General features: G+C 50.8%; 1 protein-coding gene across 1 annotated transcript; it reads right to left on the bottom strand.

Annotated features, from left to right (window-relative positions):
• Positions 1-711: 711 nt before the first annotated feature.
• On the bottom strand, positions 712-10,960 carry LOC104549380 (fatty-acid amide hydrolase 1). Its single transcript, XM_062003470.1, has 15 exons — positions 10,720-10,960; positions 9,409-9,522; positions 8,637-8,780; positions 7,897-8,030; positions 7,012-7,218; positions 6,553-6,593; positions 5,897-6,021; positions 5,558-5,683; positions 4,331-4,428; positions 3,801-3,900; positions 3,468-3,508; positions 2,641-2,680; positions 1,573-1,681; positions 1,096-1,241; positions 712-1,001 (listed from the first exon to the last, which is right to left on the bottom strand). The coding sequence occupies exons 1-15, from the start codon at positions 10,888-10,890 to the stop codon at positions 873-875; spliced, it is 1,725 nt and encodes a 574-aa protein (XP_061859454.1). The 5' UTR covers positions 10,891-10,960; the 3' UTR covers positions 712-872.
• Positions 10,961-25,571: the final 14,611 nt, after the last annotated feature.

The raw sequence follows: 25,571 nt of genomic DNA, 5'->3' as shown, positions 1-25,571 counted from the left end.
AAAACAAACCCACAACCCACAAACACAAGTCTCACCAGAGCTTTGTTACAATCTGCTTGTGACATTGCTGCCCTGGGAAAACACTTGCATCACGGTATCTTTTTCTGGAGCACACTTGGAAACCTGCTGGGAACAGCCGGTGCTGCCAATCCCAGTGTCAGCAGCTGGAAAACCCCACTGGAAAACCTGGCATGGGCTCCTCCAGAAATGGGAGGAGAGGGGGTGTGGGGCAGGCTGTGGGGTGGGCCACCCACCCCTGGCACGTTGCCAAACCCTGAGCTGAAGCGTTTCACAGCCCAGCTGTGGGGAAAGCTGGGGTAGGTGTCTGAAGGAGACGGGTGTTCTCGATCACTGCAGAGTTCCCCTGCGAGGCGTGCAGGGTGCCAGCAGCCCTGTGCTGTGGGAAGCGGGCCAGCTCCCTCCCTGCTTGCCAAAGCCTGCACAGCTTTGACCTCAGATTGCTGGTCTGCAGAAGGGAAAACGCTGGGGTTTGTCCTCAGGGAGCTGAGAATGAAGGGGGAAATCCCTTTTTGTACAGCACTGCAAGGAGGAGTCTGAACATCTTGGACAAATCCAGTCCCCGTGCCTCAGTTTCCCCATTTGTAAGGGAAAGGCTGTGTTCTTGTATTTCCCTGGGGGATGCTGAGAGGGTTCTTATAACCCACCCCAACCCCCCACACAAACAGACCTGAGATAACAGACTTTCCAATAACAAAAGATGCTGTATTAGGACGACTGGAAGCGCTCCATCGCCTCGCTCTCCAGCCAGTCCAGCCACCACCACACCCCCAAGGAGTGGGGAACACAAGTCCTGTGCTTGGCTCAGACCAAAGAATGGCCCGTGCTGATGTGAGCTGGGATCCACCTGAGTCTCAGACGATCCTGTTCTTCTCCAGCACGAGAGCCTCCAGCTCCTTCATGAAGCGAAGGCACAGCTCCTCCTGCCACGGCAGAGCCACGCACTGCACGGCCACCGGCAGCCCCACGCTGCCCTGGAAAGCCTGTGGCACCCACACAGGGAGAGAGGAGAGGAAGAGGATGTCCAAGGAAAGGCTGCAGATGCTCACAGCCCTGGGGAAACCTGGTGCCACTCACCTTTGCCAGAGTCCGATCCCACCAGTCCTGAAAGTAGCCCTTGTAGTCCTTCAGCTCCTCCTCATCCTCATCAGTCACGGTGGTGACGGGGACCACGCCGGCGGGGAAGTCCAGGGTGTTGTAGAGCATGGTGTAGCTGACTGCCACTGGGGGAGAGGGGCAGCTGGCAGCACCAGCCCACCTGGGAGAGCCTGCTCCCCCTCTCTGGCTACCAGCTTTCAGCTAACGGGGTGCTGGCACTGGGAACTAGGAGGACGCGGGATGGGAAGCGGCCCCTTGGCTCCCAAACACGCCAGGGGAGATGTCCTGTGTGTAGCCCATGGGCTGGGCTGCAGCTGCCCCAAGAGCTCAGCTCTCCCCACTGCCAGCCAGTGCCTCGGGGATGTGAGGGGAAGAGGAGGAAGGCTTCTCATTGATAATGGTGGAGCACGGCAGCAGGGGCACCCTGGAGGCAAAGTCCCCCGTTGGCAGCCCTACCTGAGAGCTTCCCAGGGTAGCCAACGCCCAGGGCCGGGCCCAGCATGGGGCAAAGCATCACATCCAGATTCAGCTTTTTCCACTGGGCAATGAACTGGTGGCAAAACTCCTGAGGAGCAATCACACAATCATCTTGGTTGGAAAAGACCTTTAAGACCATTGAGTCCAATCCCTCACCTCACACTGCCAAGCCCATCACTAACCCATGGCCCTCAGCACCTCAGCTGGGTGTACTTTAAATGTCTCCAGGGATGGGCACTTCCCCACCTCCCTGGGCAGCCTGGGACAGTGTCTAACAACCCTCTCAGGGAAGAAGTTCCTCCTCATCTCCAATCTAAACCTCCCCTGGAGCAACTTGAGGCCATTTTTTCTTGTTCTGTCACTTGTTACTATGGAGAAGAGACCGATCCCCACCTCACTACAGTCTCCTGTCAGGTAGTTGCAGAGAGTGCTCATGTCTGCCCTCAGCCTCTTCTTCTCCAGGCTGAATACCCTCAGCTGCTCCTGATCAGACTTGTGCTCCAGACCCCAGGAAACATGCTGGTAGTCAGTGGGGTGGACAGACTGTCTCATGGCTGCTGGCTGAGCCTCTCCCTGCGTGCCCAGCCAGGCTCATGACCCTTCCCCAGGAGAAGCCACCAGGCTACATCAGGCCTGATCCTGCTGAAATCCAGTAACCCTTGGCCAATGACTCTCCCAGCACATAAAGCACCTTCTCCTGTGCTAATATGGGAGGTGGGGAAAGACTGATGTGGAGGCACATGTAGGGGTCTTGAGGAAACCAGAATGGAAATAAAGGCAAGTCTGCTGCAGCTTTTCAGCTTTCAAGTGCAGGAGCGAAAGAACTCAGGTCTGATTTGGGATCATGAATATTTGGGAACATGTCATCCTAACCCTTACATGTGCTGAGAACTGGTACATCCAAGCGAGATCTGTTGAGGAGTGACATATGTTCCTCCCTCACATCAGCAGTGATTCGATCCTCTAACCTTGGTGGGTACTAAATCTGCCTCTTCCCAAAAAAGAAATAAGCCAAAAGCTATCTCACTTCAAATTGCAATACTTTACCTCAATTTCACAATGAAGATTCCAGACTCCATCCACTGTGCTGAAAAAGAAAAGAAAACTGATGAAAGGCACAAAGGGGCAGGGAAGAGCATCAAAAAGCAGATGGGCACAGGGTAGCTCTGCTCCTGGAGCTGCAGTCAAGGGAAGAGAGGACTTTGGCAAAGCCCTGGCTTTCCTCTGAAGTTCTGGGGGTCTTTATTTCTGCTTCTGCCCATGACAGAGGGCTGAAGACTAAAGGCACATTGGTACAGTGCTGCTTTGGCCTGGTAAGTGTCCAGCCCTGTCACTGCTGCTGTGCTGAGGAGGTGGAAGCTCAGCTACATCATTTCTCAAAGGCCAGGCTGTGTGAGGTGGCCTGATCCTTTGATGTGGGACAGACAGACAGCACAAAATAGAGTCTCTCTGATAGCAGACTTGAGTCCTTTCTCACTACTGGCACACTCAGGGAAGGAGGCTTGCCCTGCCTTGCTGCCATTTACCTTCCTTCTGTCCTATGGGGTCTGTACCCCATGGCATGGCAGATGCATTCACCAGTGCTTAAGCCAACACTGTACTTCACTCCCACAAGCTTCACTCAGTTCCTAAGCAAGAAGCTGTAAGCTCTTGCCCTCATTTCCATCCTCAGGACTAGAACAGGCTGCCAAACCCTGCAGGGTTATGGTGTTGACATCAACTGCTGTCAGTTTGCTCCCGCCCTTGTGCTTTGTGCCTCGTGATTTCTCAGATGCATGCAGCTAGGACAGGATCCCTGATGCAGCCAACACTGCTGCTCTCCCAAAAGAGAAACCCAAACCTCCCCACGTTTGCTCAGGCTCAGATTCACTCACTTTGCTCTCATGCTTCTTACGATGCCTGAAAATCGAGGCACCTGAGGAGGAGAGAGTGGAAAAGAGTTTACATTAATCCCAGCACTGTCCTCTGAGACAGCTCTGTCACAAATACAAGCCCTTGACTCAGTGCTCAGGCAAGACTCATGGATTTTCCCCACGGTGGGGTGAGGAGGATGTGAAATACCATCGCTCCAGTTTAGAGACGTGCCTAAGCACAGCTGGGAAGCAACACTTAGAAATTCTCTGTGATAAAGCCTTACTGCAATGGGAGACAACTTATTCACCACCTATTGCTTAACTCCATCTATGCTAGAAAGAAATGGACCTTACAAAAGGTTTGGCAAGCCGGGAGAGGATGCTTTTCAGCCAGTTCGGGGACTTGGCCAACAAGTACAACAGCCTCATGCTGCTTTTCTCCAGCTCCCCTTTGCTGAAAGAGAAAAAGGTGTTTGGCTAAGCAGTGGTAGGAAGCAATCACAGTAGATCACTCTTCACAAGGCCAACCCCTCAACCCAAACAGCATATCTAAGTGACAAAAAGAGGTGTGCTCCATTCCCCTGGGCTCCTCTGATTCTCACGGTACTTAGAGGATACCAGCACCCAGCTTCCCTTCAGCTGTGGAGGTTGGTAACCATCTGAGAGAGACCCAAAGTTCAGATGAAAAGTCTGGTAAGCTCTCCAGTAAATCCCAGTGCATATCAGCACTATCCACACCCAGTATATATACACACATATATATATATATATATATATATATATATATATGTATCTGTATATATACATCCAGTGAGTATAACCAGTATAATGCTAGCCAGACTCTAGGAGGATTTTCACACCAAATCATTCCAGGCCATACTTACAACTTCTGGAGAAAGGAGGCTCCCCCATCTGCAAACATTCCCCCCACACAGAAGTTGAAGATCACATGGTCCACATCCATGATTTCAAAAGGCACCAGCTGGAAGGACAAGGGAAGAGGAGTCAGTGGCATAAGCACAAGTAAGCTGTGTGGAGAAGCCATCAAGGGCTACCAATGAGCCAAGCTAGGCTGGGGACTTCCTAACAAGCCCTCAGGTAAGCCTCCAGCATCTGAGGCCACCAGATACTCCCCCCATCCATCCTTCCTTGAAAAGGCTGTTTGCCCTTTGAGCAACAAGTGTTGAGTCAAAAGCTACAGGGTGTGCTTGGCCTCTTGATGTCCAAGCAGTCCCAAGGTACAAAGGATCCCTCCAAAACTGGCAGTGGGTGACGGAGAGCATGAGTCTGTGCTTCCCTCTTCACTCCTGATCCTTGTGCAAGGGTAAAGGGGAGGCCTGCAGCCACCATCACATCTCATGCACAGGAGATGACTTGCTGAAATGGCAGAGAGGAGGAAGGAGACAACCTCTGTTCAGCATCCCAGAAACCTGAGACTCTACAAATGGGTTTGTATCGATAAAGGACTGCTTGGCTATGAAAGATCTGCCATCTGCCACTGCCCTTTTATCTCCTCCTTTGTCTTTGCCTTTCTTTGTTTCCAGATATAAAAACAGGAGTTGGCTTTCCATGCAACATGCAGAAGACTGTTTGTCAAAGGGTATGATGCAGAAGAGGTGAAACTGGCTTGAGAATAGACCAAACAAGTATGTGGACAACAGATTGCCACAGCTGCTGAAGAGAAGTGGTCCATCAGGTTCAGGAAACACAGGCAGCTGACAGTAACCATACCCCAGCAGAACTCCCTGTGAGCACTGCCTCAGGACCCAGGTTGCACAAGGTGAATCTCAGCTGGGGTGTGAGTATAATCCACCCACACTACAGATAGTCATAGAGCAGTGTGTCTGCTCCCCAGCATGTGTTATGGATTGCAGTGGGCTCCCTTTTGTGTTCACCAGCACCTAAAAAGATCCCTCTGAGGGGAGAAATTGAGTTGCAATAGAAACACTCTTTTTCCAGAAGCGGCTATCTACTTTCACCAAAGCTGTGGGTAGCTGAGTGGCTTCCAGGCCCTCTTTCCTTGCCAAATTTGCTTGATGTTCACCCATGGGTCTTAAAGACATGGTAGGAAGGAAGAACAGATGCAGCACTGGGTTCATGCAGCATCCTACCGTGTGGCCTGCCTCCTCCAACAGCTGCTTGGCCTCCCGAACGGCACGTCTCATGGTTGGGCTTGGCATGGTGAAGAAATCAGTCTCATAGTAGCCAATGCGGAGGGGCTGGGTGCTGGAATACACCTGCAGAGCAAGGGAGAGAGTCAGCTGGAAAGCCTGTCCCGTAGCAGGAGTCCCCAGCACAACCCATGCCTCAGGGCCAGTCTGGAAAGCAGCACTCCTCTTGCCCACGTGCCCACCCACAGGTCCTGGAGGGCTGCCACGAGTTACTGCTGCTTTCAGGCTGAGCAGTGGCAGCGCTTCTCAGAGGCCTGCACCCACTTTGAGGTCCTGTACCTCTTCGTTGAAGGGCAGGGGGGGCACAGTGCTGTCCAGGCTGAACATGTCCTGGCACAGCAGCGCCCGCATGCACAGCGCCAGGCTCTCCACGTCTTTTGCCAGCGGCCCCACTGCTGCAGCCACTGGAAGAGACCAGAAGAGAGTATTCAAGGCAGTTCAAGGGCACGTTCTGCAAAAGCAAGACCTCTTGGCACCCTTTGGACTCAGTCTAGTCTTGGTAACAGTTCCTGTCTGGGCATGGGGCTGGTTGCAGGTGTTACCCACCCCATCGTTATGGGCCCATCAGTGTGTGCCCTGATGGCTCCATTTCATGATTTCTAAACAGAAAGCTCTATCAATCACAACACAGGGACAACACAAGACACCCCCTATAACCACTGATCCCACTCCCCATGAAGCAGTGGCTGACAATGCAGCGACTGGGGGGGCTACAGGGAGTGCTGAGGTTTGTGTGTCACACAAACTGCTCCTCTCAGCTCACCCACATTCCATTTTCTCAGGAGTCACGGTGTGGAGGTGGTTCTCTGAAACAGTCTCCTGAAGGGAACGTCCTTCTCTCCCTGAACATGTTGGAGAATGTGCCCCATAACCAGCCAAGGGTCCCTCTCACTCTGCCCTACTGCCCTCCCTGGGGGACAGCCAGCAATTCCTACCTGCCTTCTGCCCAGGGATACCAGAAATTACTCCTCTTTTACTGCAAAGAAGAGAGACACACACAAAATACAGCAGCTGAGTAGTTTTCATTGCAGGGAAAGGCTTTAAGCAGCAGTAAATGGTGATGAAAACATTGCCCTCCCTTTGCAAACATGGAGGCTGGAAGAGGAAGAGCAGAGGGGATGCCCAAGGGAGACCAAACCTAGGCCAGACTGATTTATGCCCTGTCAGTCAGCAACAACCACCCTCTTAGTGTGCAGGTGGAGAGGTTTCCCCATCTCCCTTCTGGGGGAACCAGCACTTCCCTCCATCAAAGTCCCACCAAATGGCCAGGCAGGAGGGAGGAACGAGCCTTTCCCAGTTTGTACCAAGTTCCCCCTTGCCCACAGGAGTAGAAGCATCCCAGCACAGCAGTGGGTAAGGTGGTGGGTCTCACCCAGAAACATTACTTGCAGTACCTGAGTCTGTTCCCGGTGGGTTTGAGCGTACAGATCCCACAGAAGGCAGCAGGGAAACGCAGGCTCCCTCCTACATCTGTCCCAAAGCCCAGGATGGACCCACCTCCTCCTATAAGTGCACCTTCTCCACCAGTGGAGCCGCCAGGGCTTCTGGTGTACAGCAGAGGGTTCAACGTCTGACCAAAGATTAAGTTGTTGCAGTCATAGCTAAAGAGAGAGAGAGAGATTGCAAATGAGAGGCAGGTAGATATCTGCTGATGTGGACCCTACACAAGAGACCTTCAGAAGGCAGGTAATTCACTAGTTCTTACATTGACATCACTTAGTGTGAGGGAGCTTCTCGAAGCTCCCATGATGTCCATCAGCCTTTGGGTGGCTGTCCAAGGACCTGGACGCACTGTCAGCTAATGTCAAGCCTTCCCAGACACACATCATGCCTCCTGGAAAGCCTCAAGTGGTCCTGAGTGCCATGGGATATCCAAAGCAGCCCACCTCGAGCAGGTCCAGGCTCCCTGAGCCTGGGAGGCATTGCTGAGCCCCTGCCTGGGTACAGGCCCAATGCCAACCACAGCCACATTTGAACATCGGGCTCCCTCAGGAACTGGTGCAAAATCTGATAATCCCTGGGGCAAACTCTTTGTGTGGCTTTTTCTAAACATGGCTGGTCATGGCCACATTGCCTTTAGGAAGGCATCTCGTACAGCCTAGGCCTCAGTGTAAATGTGTTTCCTTTGCAAAGACATTAAGGACAGGGACCAGACCTGGCTATTTAACACAAACAGAAGTGGGAAATGGGAATTAGACTTGATAGAAACCCCCACTTGAGATATAGGAGGAAGGGGAAGAGGACTGTCACCATGCCAAGGGAACAGAGCAGCCACCTACCTGATGAGGGACAAGGGAACGTTGGTTTTGACAAAAGGAATTGCCCCCTGTCTCCTGAGCACCTGCACCAAGACGCTGTCCTCTGCCACGGGTTTATTGAGGTTCTTTACAAACCCTAACGTGGAATCATGACCCTGGGAACACAGGACAACAAGGTTTCCAAATGGAGGACTGCAATTCCCCTGCCCCTGCATTTTTATCGATATATATAAGCATGTTCATGTGAAGGCACCTCCAACAGCTCATCCATCACGTGCACATTCTATAGTGTACTGCTGGAAAATCTGACCCAGCCTTCTCTGTTGGTTCACGTGGGAGCTGGGCAGCAAACCCCATCATTGTGGAACCACAGAATGGTGGGGGTTGGAAAGGACCTCTAGAGCTCATCCAGCCCAGGTTCCCCTCCATCAGGTCACACAGGAACGTGTCCAGGTGGGTTTGGAAACCTCCAGAGCAGGAGCCTCCACACTCTCCCTTACGAGCCTGGGCCAGGGCTCCCTCACCTCAGCACCAAACAAGCTTCTCCTTGTGTTGAAGTGGAACTCTTTGTGTTCCAGCTCATGTCCATTACCCCCAGTCCTGTCACTGGGCACTACAGAAAAAAGTGTCACCTGCCAGGGCACGGCATCCCACATCAGCCACAACAGAGTCAAGCCAGATGCTGAGGTCAAACCTCCCCCTGCTCCCAGACTTCAAACCACAGGGATCTCAGGATGCAGGTGGTATCATGCTGGTGGTACCTGGCAGTTGATGGAGTCTTTGATGCTGACAGGCACCCCGTAGAGCAAACCCGGCTTCCCCGTCAGCTTTGCTTTCCGGAACTGGGTCTCACTCTCCTGCAGATACTCTGTGATGCAGTTGGTTTCTGTGGCGATTTGGAGAGCCTTGGGGAAAGCAGGCAAAGCCCACAGCTTAGACACAGCCCACAGCTTTGCACAACAGCATTCTGTTTTGCAAAGGACACCTGCCTCTTCCCCCTTTTCCACCTCCTCTCTGGGCAGTTGATATCAGAGCAGCTCTTTCTGTTCCTTTCCAGGACATTTTCGTACCAAACATTGTCTGGACACAGGGGACCACAGCACTAGCTGGTGTGTGATGAAGAGAGGCACCCAACCTAGCAGAATGCCAAAGACTATTCTCTTCTGGAGTGGCATAAAACAATAACCCCAAAGTGGGAACCCAGGAGGTGAGAGGGGCCTTGCAGCAAAGGTGTACCATTCCATTTGGAGACAGAGGGGACATGACAGCAGCACTCTGCAAGTTCCTGACCCTGGGAAGGTATAGGCTCTACACATGCTGAGCTTGCTGCTCCCTTTTGCTCCAACCCAAGCTGAGAACCATGGGCAGCCAGATGCCCAGCTTTCCCCTCACTCACATAAAAGCATAGAAAGGCCCAGCACTAACCAGTGAACACTCTGGTTTGAACCAGGTTCAAACCTTGTGCTGGGCTTCTCCCCAAAAGAACCAGCCTCACCATGGGTGAGTTGCTGCCCCAGCACCCTTGCTCCTTACCTTGCCCACATAGGCATAGAAGACGTGTTCTGGAGGGAGGGAGCCATCCTGGAGTTTCTTGGTGAGCTCAGGCAAAGGCAGAGACAGGATGGAGACCATATTCACAGAAGGATGCTATGGGAAAGGTTGAACAGATGATGACACACACCTCTACCTCAGCTGGTGGGCTCCTCCTCTCTTCATGGTGTCCACCATAACCCATTCAAACAATATCTCCCGTGTCATGGCCAAATGCAATATCTGCCTCAAAACCACAATCCTGTCGCCACCTGATGCCAGCGAACAATGAGGTGAAACCTGCAGGGCTAGTAATAGTAACCCTGGCTTTCTAATCCCTTCTCTTCCTGGCCAGACCTGTCTCACCAAGCACTTGCTGATTAAGAGAAAGCCTTTGGTGCAGCCTTGTTCAGACAGGTCTTGGCCAGGCCTGGGGGAAATGCTCGGTGCAACCTACTCTGCTAAATTACAGTGGGAACTGATGCTACGGTTATACACATTATATATGTGAAACAAGAAACAGAAGGGGACCTGGTGCCAACTATTCCCCTGGCATCACCAGGATATCTCACAGGGAAGCACACAAACCAGGGAGCCCCTCAGCTGAAAGCAGGCAGGTCATTTCTAGGGGGCCAGCAGAGAATTCCTTGCCACCTACGGGGGAAAAAAAGCATCCAACCCGATCCCCCAAGCTGGACTCTGACCCTGAGCAAGATCCTCTCCAGCCACAAGCCAGGCAACGCGCTGGGGCCGGTGCGGCCGAGCGGCATTTCTGGGCTCAGCGCCTGGGGCAGCGGTGGCATCGCACCCGTCGGTCCCCGGAGCCGCGGCCCCGGGCTGCGCGGCCGCACTTTGGCCTCTGCTGATAACGCTCTGCCTTTCGCCTTCTCCCAACGCGCCCCCAGCAGCCGGGCTGAGCCTCCCCACCATGGCGGCCGGGGCCGGGACGCCTGGAGGAGAGGGGCAGGGATTCTCCTCTCCTCGCTGCCGGTGGCTGTTTGCCGCTGCCCGTTATCCCCCGCCGCACCGGCTGCCCCGGGAAGCGTTTCACCATCCCCGCTAGCAGAGGGGATGGCCGCATTGCTGGGGAGCTGCGTGCACGGGTGCATGGAGAGAGGAGAAAGCCCTTGAGCGCCCGCCGCTCCGCGCTCAGAGCTCTCGCCCAGCCGCCGCCCCTCGGACAGGGAATCCCCGCCCCAGCCCCGGGGCTGTGCTAAGGGGAAGGGGCTGGGGCGAGGAGCCGTGCCCGCGCAGGCAGAGACGGCTCTGCCCATCCGCAACCTGTCCCCTGCCCCGGGATCTGGTTCTACCCACCTGCACCCGAAAGCACCGCGCAGCCGTGTCCATCTTCACCAAGCTCCGCTCCTGCCTCTGCCGAGCCTCCTTCACCTTCTTCCACAGCCCCCTTCGGCGCCGCCATCGCAGCAGCAGCAGCAGCAGGCTGGCGGCCGAGCCGCAGAGCACGGCCGGCAGCGACACCCGCATGGCGGGGCTGCACCGGCCCCGACGCCCCGCTCCGCCCCGGTCACCGCGGCGCCGGACCCGCCGGACGCCCCGCCCCGGACCGACACCCCGGCGCCGGACCCGCCGGACACCCCGCTCCGCTCCGCCCCAGATAGACACCCCGCTCCCGGCACTTCCCCGGCGGGTCCAAGGACGAGCGCCGGGCGATGGGGAGGATCCCCGGGCGGGGGCGGGTAGGGCTCGCTGGAAAAGCATTTAACCAGTTCATTGATTTGCGAGCGGCAGAGCCGGGAGGAGAAGATGAGGGAGCGGGAAAAAACTCCTGCGTGAAAACTCCCCCCTCCCTGTGCTGGGTGGTCTCTCTCTGATAAGGTTTGTTTAATATTTCTCCCAGTGAGGCTTGGATCTCCCTGTAATTTTACAGCCTCTCTGGGGATAGTCTTGGCTCGGAGCATCACAAAAGCAGGAGGAGGGAGCGTCTCGAGGATCCCCAGCTCCTCGGCGTTTCCTGAATCCCAGCCGCTGCGTGGGAAAAAGCAACGGTAAATGTCTCAGCCTGTGCCCAACGGAGCCCACATCATCACTGCCAGAGCATGGGTGTGCCTGTGCTTTGCTAAGTGCTGCAGATTCCCCAATAGCAATTTGGCATCCCAGCTCGGGCAGGGGAGTGCATGCTCAGGCCTTCTGCTCACGTTTAGGGCGAGGGGGGCTCTGAAATAATTTCTCTGTCACCAGCCCCACGTGGGGTCTGTCTTTAAGAAGCCTTCACTGCTTGCAAAAGTTAATCAGTGAATATTTCAAGCTCTCCAGTGCCTGTAAGATTGTGTAAAACCTGTTGGGAAGGGTTTGGGACGTCTTCTCTCTCTCTCCTCCTGAGTCCTAGCAGGGTGAGCTGTGCCTAAGTCACTCCTGGGAAGATGCTGACCTAGAAAACACAATGGCCTGATTTTTCCTGGTGTTCCTGCTCAGGCCACTGGCTTTCCTTCAATATTCAGGCCATCGAGGCAGCATCCTGAGGCTGAGACTGGCTTTGCTAAAAGATGTTGAAGCTTTGGAAATACTCAGCCCTTGCTGGAGTTATGGCTTATGTCTTCTTGCTCTGTATGTGAGGATGAGCAGCTCCCTGGGTCAAGGAAATTGCATGCAAGAGCAGACTTTTAGACTGCTTGGGGCACAAGAAACTGTGAGGAAAGGAAGGTTGGTGGAGGTGCCCTTGCAGGGAGCCAGGAGGATGATATCAGGTCACAGTCGATGAGAACAGATGCTGTGATCTCTATCCCTTCCATCTTTCTTTCTTACACTGGAGGCTTCACACTCTCATCAGCTGCACTAATCTCACCCCACAATGCCAAAGCTGAGATGTTTCCCTGCAGACTGTAAAACCAGGTGAACCTGAAGTCTTTTAATGAGAGAACAAGCAAGGTGGTGAATTTTGGAGAAACAGAAGTTAAAAACCAGTTCTGGTGGAACAAAATCACTTCTCCAACCCTCTTTCCCCTATTTAAACCCTGTTTTAAAGCTCTCATGCGGGAACAATTTTCAGCTTCTGCAGTTCAGCTTGTCAAAAGGAAGGAAAAAAACATGAGCTTTATGTCTGGAGCACATGTGTCTGCAGGAGCTGCTGCCAGAGACCCCCCTCTTCTCCCCTCTCTTGGGCAAGTGTATGAGAGTGAGACATCAGGCAGGACAGTGGCAAGGCTTTAGGTCTCTGCTGGGGCTGTCCAGCTCCAGGAGGTTAATCAAGGGCATGGGAAACCCCAAAATGCAATAGGACCCAGCTGCCAGCAGAGATGAGACAAGGCAGAGGACAGGGGGGTCTGGCACAAGCTGGTGGTGTCTGAGGACACCCTGTGCAGGAGGATGCCCCTGGGACTGCCTAAAAGAGGTAAAAATGGGTCCGGTCTTGCTCCCCGTCGACCAGGGTGGGAGGCAGATGCTGGCCTGGGGGGTGAGTGATGTCTCTTTGGGGCACTGGTGTGTCCTTGCCAGATGAGCAAGGGGAGCTTTTCTGCTGTTAGGACTGCCCATATGCTGCAGCAAAGGAGGGGCTGGAATTGGAGTGCTGCCAACAAGAATGGATCCTGCCCATGCACCTCCTCCACCGCCTGGCAGGGCTGGAGCCTGTGTCTAAGGGAGGAGGAAAGGATCTGTTGGATCCCTCCCATCACCCACACCCCTTCCTGTGTCCACCAAGCTGCGGCTGGGTGGGTATCACCACACCCCAGAGATGCTCTAACCCTGTGATTACCAAAGGAGGGGCTGAAAGACGTCATCAGCTTCTAACCATGACACATCCCAGGCACACATTCAGCTGGAGTGCCTCAGGCTGAAGGATCAGCTACCCCCCATTCAGATGCTGAAAAGCATGGCAAACACACAGCAATATTTTCCTTAATGCTCTCTCCTGGAACCCAGAGAGCTGTGGCTTTTCAAGCCAGAAGTTAGGTTCCAGTGACTAATAGCTGTGTGCTCACACAAATATTTCTAGTATGAAGCAATCTGACTCAGGCACTCACAGTGTCCTGCACCAGAGAGATCCACAGTTTATCCACATGCTACAGGGAAGTGACATCTGTTTGCTACCCTTATCTGATTTCATTTGCTGCCCCTTATTTCCAAAGAGGAAATAACAAGTTGTTTGCTCTTTGCCTGGGCAGGCTACTAGACATTTCCTTTCTTCTGTTTCATCCTCCTGCTTTTAGGCTGTTTCCCAGGGGTTAACAACCTGCTCCTGCCACCAGCTGCCAGTCTGACCCTCTGGAAGAAGATCCAAGCTTCATTTACAACAAGCATCAGTCTTTTTTGCTTCATTTCTCCTATCCCTATAGATTCCCAACACTCAGGCTGGGTTTGTCAGCTTGATCTGCAGGAAAGTGAAGCAGCTCATCTCAGAGTCAGAGTTAAACCTCTGCAAGAAAGTTGTCCAGCAGCTCAGGCAAGAGGCAGTGTCTCATGGGAGCAATTTCTTTTGCCACTGGAAGAAAATTGCTTGTTTCAGCTGAGTTGCTCACTCAGTGATAACCTTTGTTATTCACTTTGTAGTCCCCTCTGCCTGTAAAAGATGCTTGTCCTCCTCCCTGATTGTGCTCCAGAGCTCTGCCCATGGGATGACTGGTTGCTCCCAAATCTGTTTCAAGCTGAGGTATCTGAGTTACCTAAAGCAGACTGAACACGTAGTTTATGACAGCTTTGTGGGCTCCATTCTGAAGCTGATTAAGGATTGCTCCCATGTTTCTTCCACCAGCAGAGCAGAGGAGAAGTTGGCCTGGAAGAGGACTGTGATTTGCATGTGCAACTTGCACAAACTCTCTTGTTCCTTGTGTACCTAGCAGCAATTGTGTGGCAGCTTGATGCTTGAGAACAAGGAAAAGTCGAAGAGGTGACAGAATTGGGGTACCCAGGATGTGGAATACCCTTTGGGAAGTCCCTAAGACTGCTGAAGACACCTTAAGCAAATAATTTCAGGCTCTGAAAAGCTCATTGCTATACAAACAAGGGAGGGGAGACTGATTTCTAGTAGTGAGTGTGTTACAGCAACTTAAATCCAAACAGCTTTACATTTCGTGTGAACATTAAAAAACAAGAAAGAAAAAGAAAGAAAGAAAATTCCAGTGGCTAAAATTACCCCTGTAGTTGCTTTTTTACACAGCTCAATGAAGATAATTGCATTGGCAATTGTGAGTGATTACAGTATTATCTGCCATCAAGAAAGTTATTTTTTTGAACGCTAAAGGAATTAATGAGACATAAAACTGTGCTTAGATTGAGTGCATTCATCAGCAGAAACGCTGGCACTGCTACACTGTAATTACTCCAGCCTCTCTGAGAAAGAGAGCAGGAGATAGGGGGCTGTGGTGGATGCTGCCAAAGGTTTATGTGCACTTACACGTGGAGGAGTTTGGGTGCTCAGGGAAGAAGGAGCAAAGCCAGTGGGGACACACACACACACACAAGTTTTGCCTCTTCTTTTTCTTTGCTGTGCATTACAGGGTAAAGATGCTGCCTTGTGTTGTATTGAATTGATAAAACCATTTCTGAGGTCACTGGCAGGGGCTGCCCAGATGGGCTGTGGAGGCTCCTTCTCTGGAGACATTCAAACCCAGCTGGATGAGTTCCTGTGTGCCCTACTCTAGGTGGTGCTGCTCTGACAGAGGGGTGGACTGGATGAGCTTTCAAGGTCTCTTCCAACCCTTAGCATTCTGTGATTCTGTCACAGGCAGTGATTGCCCAGCCCTGGGAAGGTGGTGGTGGGAATGACAGAAGTGGTGTCCCCAAGGGACATCTGCTTATGCTCCGTGCTTCAAGGGAGCCTGTCGTGCTGCCACATCAGTGGGGCTGGGATGTGGGCACATCTCAGCTGGGATGGGGTGAGGAAATTCAGAAGAATTGCTCCCCAGCTGGCTCCACACCTCGTGGCACTTCAACAAGGTGATGTAATTCTGGAGTGGGGTGCTTAGAGACTGGGCCATTGCCAGAAGGGCTGTTGTAGGGGTTGTGACTAACCCGTGCAGAGCAGCAGCACGCTTGCTGACATGCAAAGGCTTTAAAGGACTTTCAAAACGACTGTGGGTTGCAGCTCCTTTGTGCAGCTCACGGGCCCCCTCCAGCGACAGACCTTCCATGATCATCTTTCCGTGCACAGCTGCCTTCTGAGCTGTATCTTGAGCTAAATTAATGAAGAAAGAGGATCACAGACCTTTTCCAGGCCATGGAGTAACACCAGGCTAGGCACAGTGTGCATTTCTTGCTGCTCCAAAGAAGACATCCCTGCTAGGAGCGCTTGTCCTTTCGGCTGCGAGCCACCAGAGAGCAGGATTGAGCTGCTGGCCCGGCAGGAATCTCCTGCTTGGAGGCTCTTGCACCCTGAAACCCTGGGCTGTGTGCCCTCAACTTGCAAGGAGTGTTAAAGGAAGAGTTTTGTGGCTCTTTGGGTGATGGGATGGACGGAGCTTTTGTGGGGAGCAATGCTTTGATTTCAGACAGTTTGAAGTACTCATAAAATGATGGGAGTTCTGCAGCTGGCCCCTCTGGACTGGGTCAGTTTTGCTGTGGAGGATATCTTCAGCTGGGTTTGATCTGGCAAACTTAGAGCTCAAGAGACCTGCAGCTCTGCCAGGATTTGTTGCAGTGCCCAGGACTGTGCCTGAAATCTGGCAGGCTGTCTGCACTTGTGACTCAGTGAGGGCATCTCCACCTTCTCCGACTGCATTTTGCAGAGAGGAGGAAAACAACCAACGTTGCTTGTGTTTGAAACCCCACAGGTCAAGTTTCAGGGCTAACAGGGGTAAGTCCCAAGTTTAATCCTGGCAACGTTATTCCATAGTTTGTGGTCAATACTTAAGTGAGATACTGAGTCATAGCAGAGTCCTGAGCCCTGTGAATCTCCTGAGTGTGTCTGGGCTGAATCCAGACCTCTTTGGCTACTGATACTGTGGTTTTCCTTGTCTGGAAGAAAGCACATGAGCCTTTTCTTCTTCTTCCTTCCCTTTTCTTCTTCTTCCTTCCCTTTTCTTCTTCTTCCTTCCCTTTTCTTCTTCTTCCCCTTTCTTCTTCTTCCCCTTCTTCCTCTTTCATCCGCTTCCTCTTTTTCCTCTTTCTTCTTTTTCCTCTTTCTTCTTTTTCCTCTTTCTTCTTCTTCCCCTTCTTCCTCTTTCTTCTTTTTCCTCTTTTTCCTCTTTCTTTCTTCTTTTTCCTCTTTCTTTCTTCTTTTTCCTCTTTCTTTCTTCTATTTCTTCTTTTTTCTTTTTCCTTTTTCTTCCTTTTTCTTTTTCAAAGGACGCCCTGGTTTCTGAACAGGCCAGAAGAGGGAGACATACTGCCATTTACTACACAACCCATATACCCAGCTCTCCCAGTTTGCCGTGGGATGGGAGCAAACACATTTACATACACACATTGATTTTCCTAGAGGGAAGGTTTGATCCTTGCAGCAACCCCGGATGATCTGCAGTTTACACTTACAGAGTGGGATGTGCATTAGGCAGGAAGGGAAACTGAGGCACGGAGCAGGCACCTGCCTTAGTGGAGTTGGTTGGCGGCATCCTTCTTCTTGAGGACCTCCTGGGCCCTATTGCAGGTTGGGATTGCTCTGTGTGGATGGGTATAAACATCCCTTGGCTCAGTCTACCCCGTGGGCTGTAGGGAGTCATTTTGACATTGCCACAGATTCACACTCTACAGATGCACCCCTAGCCCCATCCATGCCATGTCTGTGCAGCGTGTCACACAACCAGCTGCCTTTTGGTTCACCCCCAGCAGAGCATCGTGGCCCGTGTTCACAGGTCAAAGGGTTGATCCATCCCTCCTGCCGCCTGTGCTTTGCCTCCCCCTCTCATCACTCCCTGGGCTGGCACTACTGAAGCACTGGTGAGATCACCCCTGTGTTGAAAAGAAATAAATAAATAAGCAAATAAAAATGCTGACGTGGAGAAGTCAATCAGCTTTGTGTGGCCTTGTAATATCTCATTTTATCCCCGCCACGCTTTATTAAATTCTCATAAACCTGTCAATGAGGACAGATACCATTTCAGTTTACCCCATTAGTTCTACACAATGACATCGGGGGAGAGGGAGACGGGGAGGTGGAGGGGGGTGGGAGGGGAGAAGGCACCCAGTGTGGAGAAGAGAGGAATGGATTGAAGGAGAAAAAGGGAAAAGCAGAGCCAAACTGGGCTTGGTGACGGTAACGCAACAGCATCGTTGCCCAGGGAAAGTAATTGAATTAAGTGGCTTTTGTTAATGGTTTTAAGATTTAGAGATGTAAATAACAGCCAGGACTCTTTAACGAGACTCTGATTTTAGGTAAGTGCAGCCCTGAGAAGAAGAAATGCTTTGCAGCTCAATATGATGTCAGATAGTTTTGTTACTCCTCCGGTTTCATGCCTGCAAAGCATATTTGGCGGTTTTAAAGCCGGGTGTGTTTATCATCTTTCCTTTCTAACTTCAGACGGAGCTTAATTCGGGAGTATTTGCATGAACCCTTCTTAGCCAGTCCCTATCACTTCTTTGCACGGCCAGTATTATTTCTCCCGAGCTGCTTTGGAGAACTTCCTGAGCGTGGGGCGACTCTGCTCCGGAGCCTCCCCTCCATGGACGGCTTCATGAAAGGCGGGTGGGAGCGGGTGCTCTCTGCCCAGGGCCGGACTCAGCTCCTGGGAGTAAGGCCCTGGGAGCAGGGATGTTACACCAGGCTTAGGCCAGTGGGGATGGAGAATCCAGCCACCAGGTAGGATGAGCTGGGAGATTTAGAAATGACTTTCATGGGAACTCGTTCTGCTTAAAATATGATTGGATTTTCATTTAGGAACCTATCAAAGAGCGAGAATGGAGTGTGAGCTGCCTAAACAAACAGCCCTCCCTCCTGCCCTGGGATGTGACAGCTCACGGATTGGAAAGGGTTCTTCCTTAAGACGTGGGCTGAGTCTCAGGGAAACCCACTGTACCAGCCAGAATAATGGGCTTTGCATTTACTGGGGCAGAACATCTCCCCCTTTGCAGGATGAAGGCTCTCCTGGCACCACACCATGGGGATGTTGCTTTTCCACTGCCTGGGCAGTGGCTGCACGAGGACCTGCAGCTCCATTCCTGCTGTACAGCAAGGCAAAAGCTCTCTGATGGCTTTTGCTCCACTCCCACAGCAAGTGAGCAGATCTGCCTACAATGGGTCACTCTACCACATCCTCAGAGGAGCTGCCTTCTGGCTTGCTTCACCTGCAGCAACCTCTGCTATTCATAGAATCACACGATCATGTTGGTTGGAAAAGACCTTTAAAATCATCGAGTGAAACCACTCCCACATCCAAGCCCATCACTAAACCATGTCCCTCAGCACCTCACCTACACAGCTTTGCAATATCTCCAGAGCTGGGGACTCCACTGTCTCCCTGGGCAGCCCATGACAGTGTTTAACAATCCTCTCAATGAAGAGGTTCTTCCTAATCTAAACCTCCCCTGGTGTAACTTGAGGCTGTTTCCTCTTGTCTTATTGATGGCTTCAGTTCTGTTTGCAGTGCTGGAGAGCCTGCCTCATGGCTGCAAGCTGTGCTTGCCATCCAGCAGGATCTCAGGACCCACACAGCCCCCAAAACCTTCCTCCATCACCCTCATAAGCCTTCTCCCATCATCTTGCTAGGCCTGGCTGGAAAGACAGCCTAAAATCCCCAAGCCAAACTTACTCAGCTTATGGGGGTGAAAGAAAGAGTTGTCTGATTGTAAAAATAAAGGGTTTGAGTTACACATTTGCCCCAGGGAGGGTCTTAAGTAAGTTGTTTGCAAAGAAAAGCAGAAATAGCTTGGTTCCTCCTGGAGAATTTGAGGAGAGGTTTCTCACTGCTGTCCATTTGCCATATTGCTGTACTTTTTAAGCAACACTGGGGTAGAACAGAGGGGTTTGCTTCTTCCCTTATGGAAAAAACAACAATGACATTGCAATTAAAACTGTAAATCCTTCACTCTTCACCTTGCATTAGAAAAGAAAAATGAAACCACACTATTAATGATCAGGTTCTCAAAAGCAGCAGTTTCCCTCTGACAGGTGCCTTTTTTCTGCCTGGCTGTGGCAGAGGCTGGTCGGGCTCCTGCTCTGGGCTCTCCCATGGGTGCTGTGACCTCATGAAGGATACTGGATCCCAGTACAGCCTCTTTCCTGTAATCCAAACAGGATCAGTGTCTTTCCCTCCTCTTCAAACAAGAGGAGGACCAGATGCTTGGAAATTCAGGGGCCCAGTGTTTTCTGTGCTTGACATTCCCCAAAGAGTTGGCTACAGGCTCTGCACCTACCTCTCCTCCAGAGATCCTGCTATGTCCTCAAGCATGACTACCAGACTTTTCTTCCCAAGGCAGCATTCTGCTGCTCTGTGTCCTCTCAGGGAAAAGTGACCTGTTTCTGGGGAGAAGAGCTGGAGACCTGGAAGGTAACTCAAGAACTCCTTTTTCTCCAGCAGTGCCAGGGGCCACCCTGGCCCCCTGCCTGGAGAGACAGGACAGCTCCAGCTGTAGTTTGTGGCTCTGCTTTGCAAGTCAGGGTGCTCAGCAATGCAGCAGGACAGCAGCTGAAAAGAGATTTACACAGCCCCATAGCCAGGGAAGGACTATTTAATGCTTGGGGAGCCATTAACTAATTTGCCATGATCAGACCCAGGTGATGCTCTTTTCTGCAGAGAAAAAGCAGGTTATTTTTCATTAGCTGTAGGAAGGCTGGTAGTGACAGTGAAACTTGCCACTGGGTCTGTAGCTTGACAAAGCATAAGGACACATAAGCAATATCCTAATAACAGTTGAAATGCACTGAGGGCTGTGTTGAATTGCTTTTTTGAAGTGCATCAGGTGAAGCAACAAAGGGATGGGATGGCCCTGATTCAGGAAATGGTGCTGATGGATGGGGAGGTGCATACCCATAGCCCAGGAGCTGGGTGCATACTGGAACCCTTCCCATCCTGTTGAGACTGTGTATGAATGGGAGCCTGGTCCTGGCTGCAGCTTTTTGTTCAATCAGGATGGACTTGCAGGTGTTTTGATGGGATTGTCCTGAGACTGTCTTCACTGACAAGCTCACTGCTCAGCCAAGAGCCTGTTAGAAGCAGGCGAGGGAAGAACAACCCTGCAAGTCAAAGAAATCAGATGATTTACATGGAGCATGAGGGGCATCAGAAGGGCAGCCAGCCCAGAAAATGAGATTATAAACTATCATCCCCTGTTACACGCTGGGACGTGGCTACAGGGTGGCCCTCTGGCATCATTCGGGGAGGCAGCCGTAGTCTGGTGGTGAAAGCAGAAGGCTTTTGTCTCCTCAGCCTGCAAAATCCCCCATGCTGAGGAGTGTCTGAGAACACATTTGGTTTCTGACTTCTCTCCTGCAGCCCTTTCCTGACCTGCCTGCACTTCCTGACACCTTCAGAGGCCACAGGATCATCCTGACTGATCACTGCCACATCTTGCTGTCCCCATGGCGTGCAATGGAGAGGTTTGTGAGGATAACGTGTGCTAGACTGAGACAGTGGAAGAGAAGCAGCCCTTCCTCCAGTTGGCCAGGTCCTACAGAGTGTAGTGCATGAGGTGGACATGCAGTTGACCCAGCAGGTCTAGGGCTGGTGGTGCCTCCAGGGCATCTCTCTTAAGTAGTTTAAACATTGCCTCTTTTGGAGAAAGGAGAAAAAGATCTGGAAAGGGGCTATAGGAGCCCTAATTTGGAGGTTACAGGAGCCCTAGTGTGGATGCAACAAGCTGCTAGAACTGATGTAGGGTTCAATCAAGGCCAGGGTTGCATCTCAGCCAAGAAAGTGCAAAATAGCCCATCTGCTCATGTAAGTGTGAGACCCATTTTTGTGTTCTTCACCTCTGTGATGTGGACCAATAGGAGAGGAAAGAAGCACTAAAAAGGGGTCCTCAGAAGAGGCAAAGCTTGGTGTTTAATCTGCACTGGCATGGAGGTGGTTAATAAGATAATCTCCAAGCCCTGTAACACAAAGAGAAAGTGAGTTTTCTGATCCATAAAGGATCAGTCTGCAGGAAGCCCCATCAGACTCCTCAGCGTGAAATTACACCACAGCAGGGGAGTACAGTCCTGCTACTGTACAACATTAAAGAGATGAATTAGGACTTGACATTCATGTGCTTAATATGCCCATTGCTGGAGTTATCCCACAAGGACCAGTCACCGCCAAGGACTTACGGTCACTGGGGCTAGGAAGGTATTTAGGGTTGCTCATTTGCTTGCTTCCAGAGCCAGGCTATCTGGCTTCCCCATCTAATCTCTTGGTATTAAGAGCAGGGGGGAGCACAGCCTGACTCTTCTATCCCACAGCAATCTGATGGGGTGAATAAACACCGGGTGCACGCTCGTTGCTTGAATAAATCACAGCGATCCTCTGGACCGGCGAGTGTCGAATGAGGGGAAAAAAACCCACCATGCACATAAAAACATCACTTGGTCCTCAAATGGCTGAGAAAGGGGGAAAGAGCCAACCCTGCAAGTATGTCTTTTGGATAGTTGCTGCTAACAAAACCCAAATATTTACTGGAAAGGAAAGCCTCGAGAAGATCTGTGTTAGAAACGATTCGAACTGGGTTAGCTCCCCTAGTGTTAAACTGGTTGGAGGTGTGCCTTGGACAAATGTGGACACTTAGGACTACTTTACTGAATGAGTTTTGCCAAGGAGCCAGAGCCTTTCCAAGCCTCAGGTCTGGGCTGTGTGAAAATTCCTGCCTGTTTGAACTCTGAGCCAGGGGCAGGGTGCTTTTGATTTGCTTTTTATCCGTGAAACATTTTGTTGCGGACAACATTTTAGTGGGGGGTGGAGAATCTAACTCCAAATTCTGGAAGAAAGAAAAAGGAAAATGTTGGCTATAAGGCTGAATAGTTCTGGTTTTGAGCTGATCGTTTTCCAAGAGAAAATCCAATTTGGTGGGGTTTTTTTTTCTCCTTTTCAGAAAGTAGCTGTCCTGCAGGAAATGCCTGATTTCACGGGTGTGCCGCACTCCTGGCACGAGGGCTTGTGATCCAACTGATTGAAAAGCCATTTAATTGAAACTGTTTTAGGAACAAACTAAAATTTGGCAGGGTTTAACAAGGGGAAGCATGGACAGGCCAAGAAGCAGTAAATGAGAAGCAGAGTCCTCTCAGAAGCTAATTTTGCAACGGTCTGGCGTGGGGGAAGGACGAGAGCTTCCTCAGCGTGAGGACATCCTCATGGCTGTGATCATATTGTGCAGCATTTGAGTCCTTTTGTAGCCCACAAATCCTGCTCTTCCAACCCTCTCCTTGGAGCAGGAACATGGTGGGATTCTGGGACTCATCCAGACGTGGAAGTGATGCTCAGCCTGAACGTACTCTGCATGAGCATGCAGGATCTTGTGAGCCAGGCTGTACAAAAGCATCTCCCAATTTGTAACCCGTTTCTACAGCATTCTGAATGGCAACACATTCTTGTTTCCCTCACTTGAGAAGGGATGGAGCAGAGAGGCCACCAGCCAAATTCATAGCAAAAGGTGAATTGAGGCTCTAAAACACAGAGCTGTGGTGCTGATATGGGGACTGTTCCACCACATCCCCTTCTCTGGTTTCTCCTGCTCATGATAACCCACAATGAGGATTTCTACAGGCTGATTTTTTTCCTTAGGCACGTGTTTTTCTAGTTAAATCAAAGTTAACATTGTCACCAGTGCAATCACACAGAGATTTATAACCAGATATATCTCCTCTTGTCCATGTGGTGGAAGTTTTGGTGCTGGGTTCACGTCACATCAAGCCGTGCATGGAGGTGCTTCTGGAACATTTAGTGCAATCTAGTGAATGCAGTTCCCATCAGACAAACAGAAATGGAGTTAGTGGTTGAGGTGGCTGACTATCCCATCTCTGTGTGAGAGGATCTGTTCCCTTTGGTTGTTTTCTCTGCCTAGAGGCATCATTCCACCCCCCCAAATCTTCAACAAACTAGTCCTCAAGTCCAAATAAACACATTCAGGATGAAACAAGAAAGGAGCCTTGGATGCTGAAAGCTGGCCAATGTTTTGGATGTCCTGTTGTGCAGACAATGCAGACACAGAGTGTTCCTAAACCCATTCTGTTCATTTAAAATGAATCCTGAGAAAAATATCTCCAAGTAAACCATTGTGTGGAGGCTGATGGAGCACTTCACACCTGACAGAGAAACTCCCATTCTCCAAGAGAGTGACAGTTATTTTTTTCAGTGTGCTTGGCTTTTGTCTCCTATGAAATTAGAAGTCTCCTGCTGAGGGTTGAGTTTCATGTCTGGGTCACAGTTTCTACAGAAAGGAATTTTCATTATGGTCTTGGAAACACTTAAGCCTCCCTTTGCAACTGATCTAGCTGAGCTTTTCATAACCAGCAGGACCATGGATGCCATCAGCAATCAGGGGTGAAATCTCAAGCAACTTGAGAAGGAGGTATGAGCCTTAGGATGAGACAGGATCTCATAGGGAGATTAACATGGACTGTAAGGGTAATTAACCACAGTACCTGTTTGCTGAAGGTGGAGGAGCACCTCCTTGTTGTCAGACTTTAGACCAGAGGATGGATTCTCTGTTACAAGGGGGAGTTAATTCACCAAAGTCCTTTGGCTTGTGATGTGCAGGGTAACAGACTAGATTATGAAGCTGGAACAGAAGTTTGGGGACCAGTCTAGCAAAAGCTGAGTCTTCAGACCACACAAAGTGTGAGAAGCAAATACCTATTCCCAACATATCAAATGATGTGGGAGAGAGAGTATCACAAAGAGATATGAGACCTAGGAACTTCTCACAGGGCATAAGCCCCAAATATACTCTGATCAGCAAAATTCAATGAATATATTATTAAGCCTGGGGCTTGCCCTCTTTTCTGAGATGCAATTAATAGTTCCTGCTCTGCAACAGTCCTTTATGTAATCCAAGCAGGCATATATCCTAAACAACCTCTGCTTTTCTCTCTCCAGGTCACACAACATCAACAATCTTATCTTTTTCTTTATGAATGCTTCTTTCCAGTTATTCTTATTACTTTTCACATCCTCATGTCCTGTGGGCTCTCTCAGGGATGTCCATGGTTATAAAAGTTACCCATGGGTATTTTGTGGCTTAAGGGAAGCAGTTGCACCAAAAATCTGTGCCAGCAGTTGTGTAGGCTGAAAGTGGCACTTTCTTTTGTGACTTTTCCCTCTTGTTGAATGTCATGAAAATATGGAATGTGTCTCCTTCTCCCATTCGGTTTTCTCTGTGTGAGATGCTAAAACCACAAAGTGAGTTAAAAGAAAGGGAAATAGCTATTGTAAGGTGAATGTCTCCAACGGTGTTCTATTCAAAGGTCTTCTGCATTGAATAAGACTAGTTATGATAAGTAACTGCAGGAGTAAAGAGCTGTAAATGCTTTACCATGCCTCATACCTTGATGATGAGTGATTATCCATTGCAGTCCAGCTGGCCTTTTGAGGTTTGGTGGTAAACCTGATGAACTGTGAATCTAGAGTATCAGTGAATGTACAAGGGTGTTCAGCCTTCTTTGACAAGCAAGCAAACTAGAGTCAAGAATGTGAAGCCTTTTCTCCAACTCAAGTGTAATGAGACAGTGGAGACAACAGCAGCAAGACTTGCTCAAAGTAAAGGCTGCCCTGTTTCTTAGCTGAAAGTTAATCCTTTAGCATGGGTGGTGGGAGCTCAATTCTTTTGCAGATGATCAGATTTTTACCTCCTGGAAGCTGCTACACAGTCTCACAATGCTCTTCTTGCAGCAGTTTGGTTTTTTTTTCCCCGAATAAAACTGCTCTTTAAACATTCGGCAACTGAGGAGCATGCCTGGCTGGTGCTGGTGTATCTCTGTACTCTTCAGACCTACCTCCTTGAAGCAAAGCTGTTGCCTACACCAGGTCAGGATGACCATGACTGCATTTGCTCAAGTTTTGAAATCCTCCAAGGATCCTCTGGTGTCCTGCCCCAGGGCTGTACCACCATCACCATCACAAATTCCTAATCTCCAGATCTCCCAAGATTCAAGTGGTGGCTTTTATCCCTTGTCATACCATCATCTTATGCAAGAAGAATTTGGCTCCATCATCTGTACCCTTCTTGGAGCAACTGTCAGCTGCAGCTGCTAAGAGGAAACTGCTGGTGGAGACAGTGTGAGCACAACAGTCAGCCAGAGCCAGCATGAAAAGTGGTGATCCTGGGAGAGTTAGTAAGGGGATGCTTTTGCAGTACTGGGGATAAATTAG

This window comes from Colius striatus, chromosome 10 (assembly GCF_028858725.1).
Source record: "Colius striatus isolate bColStr4 chromosome 10, bColStr4.1.hap1, whole genome shotgun sequence".
Lineage (NCBI taxonomy): Eukaryota > Metazoa > Chordata > Aves > Coliiformes > Coliidae > Colius > Colius striatus.
The sequence above is the reverse complement of the archived record's forward strand: the minus strand, read 5'-3'. Positions and strand labels throughout refer to the sequence as shown.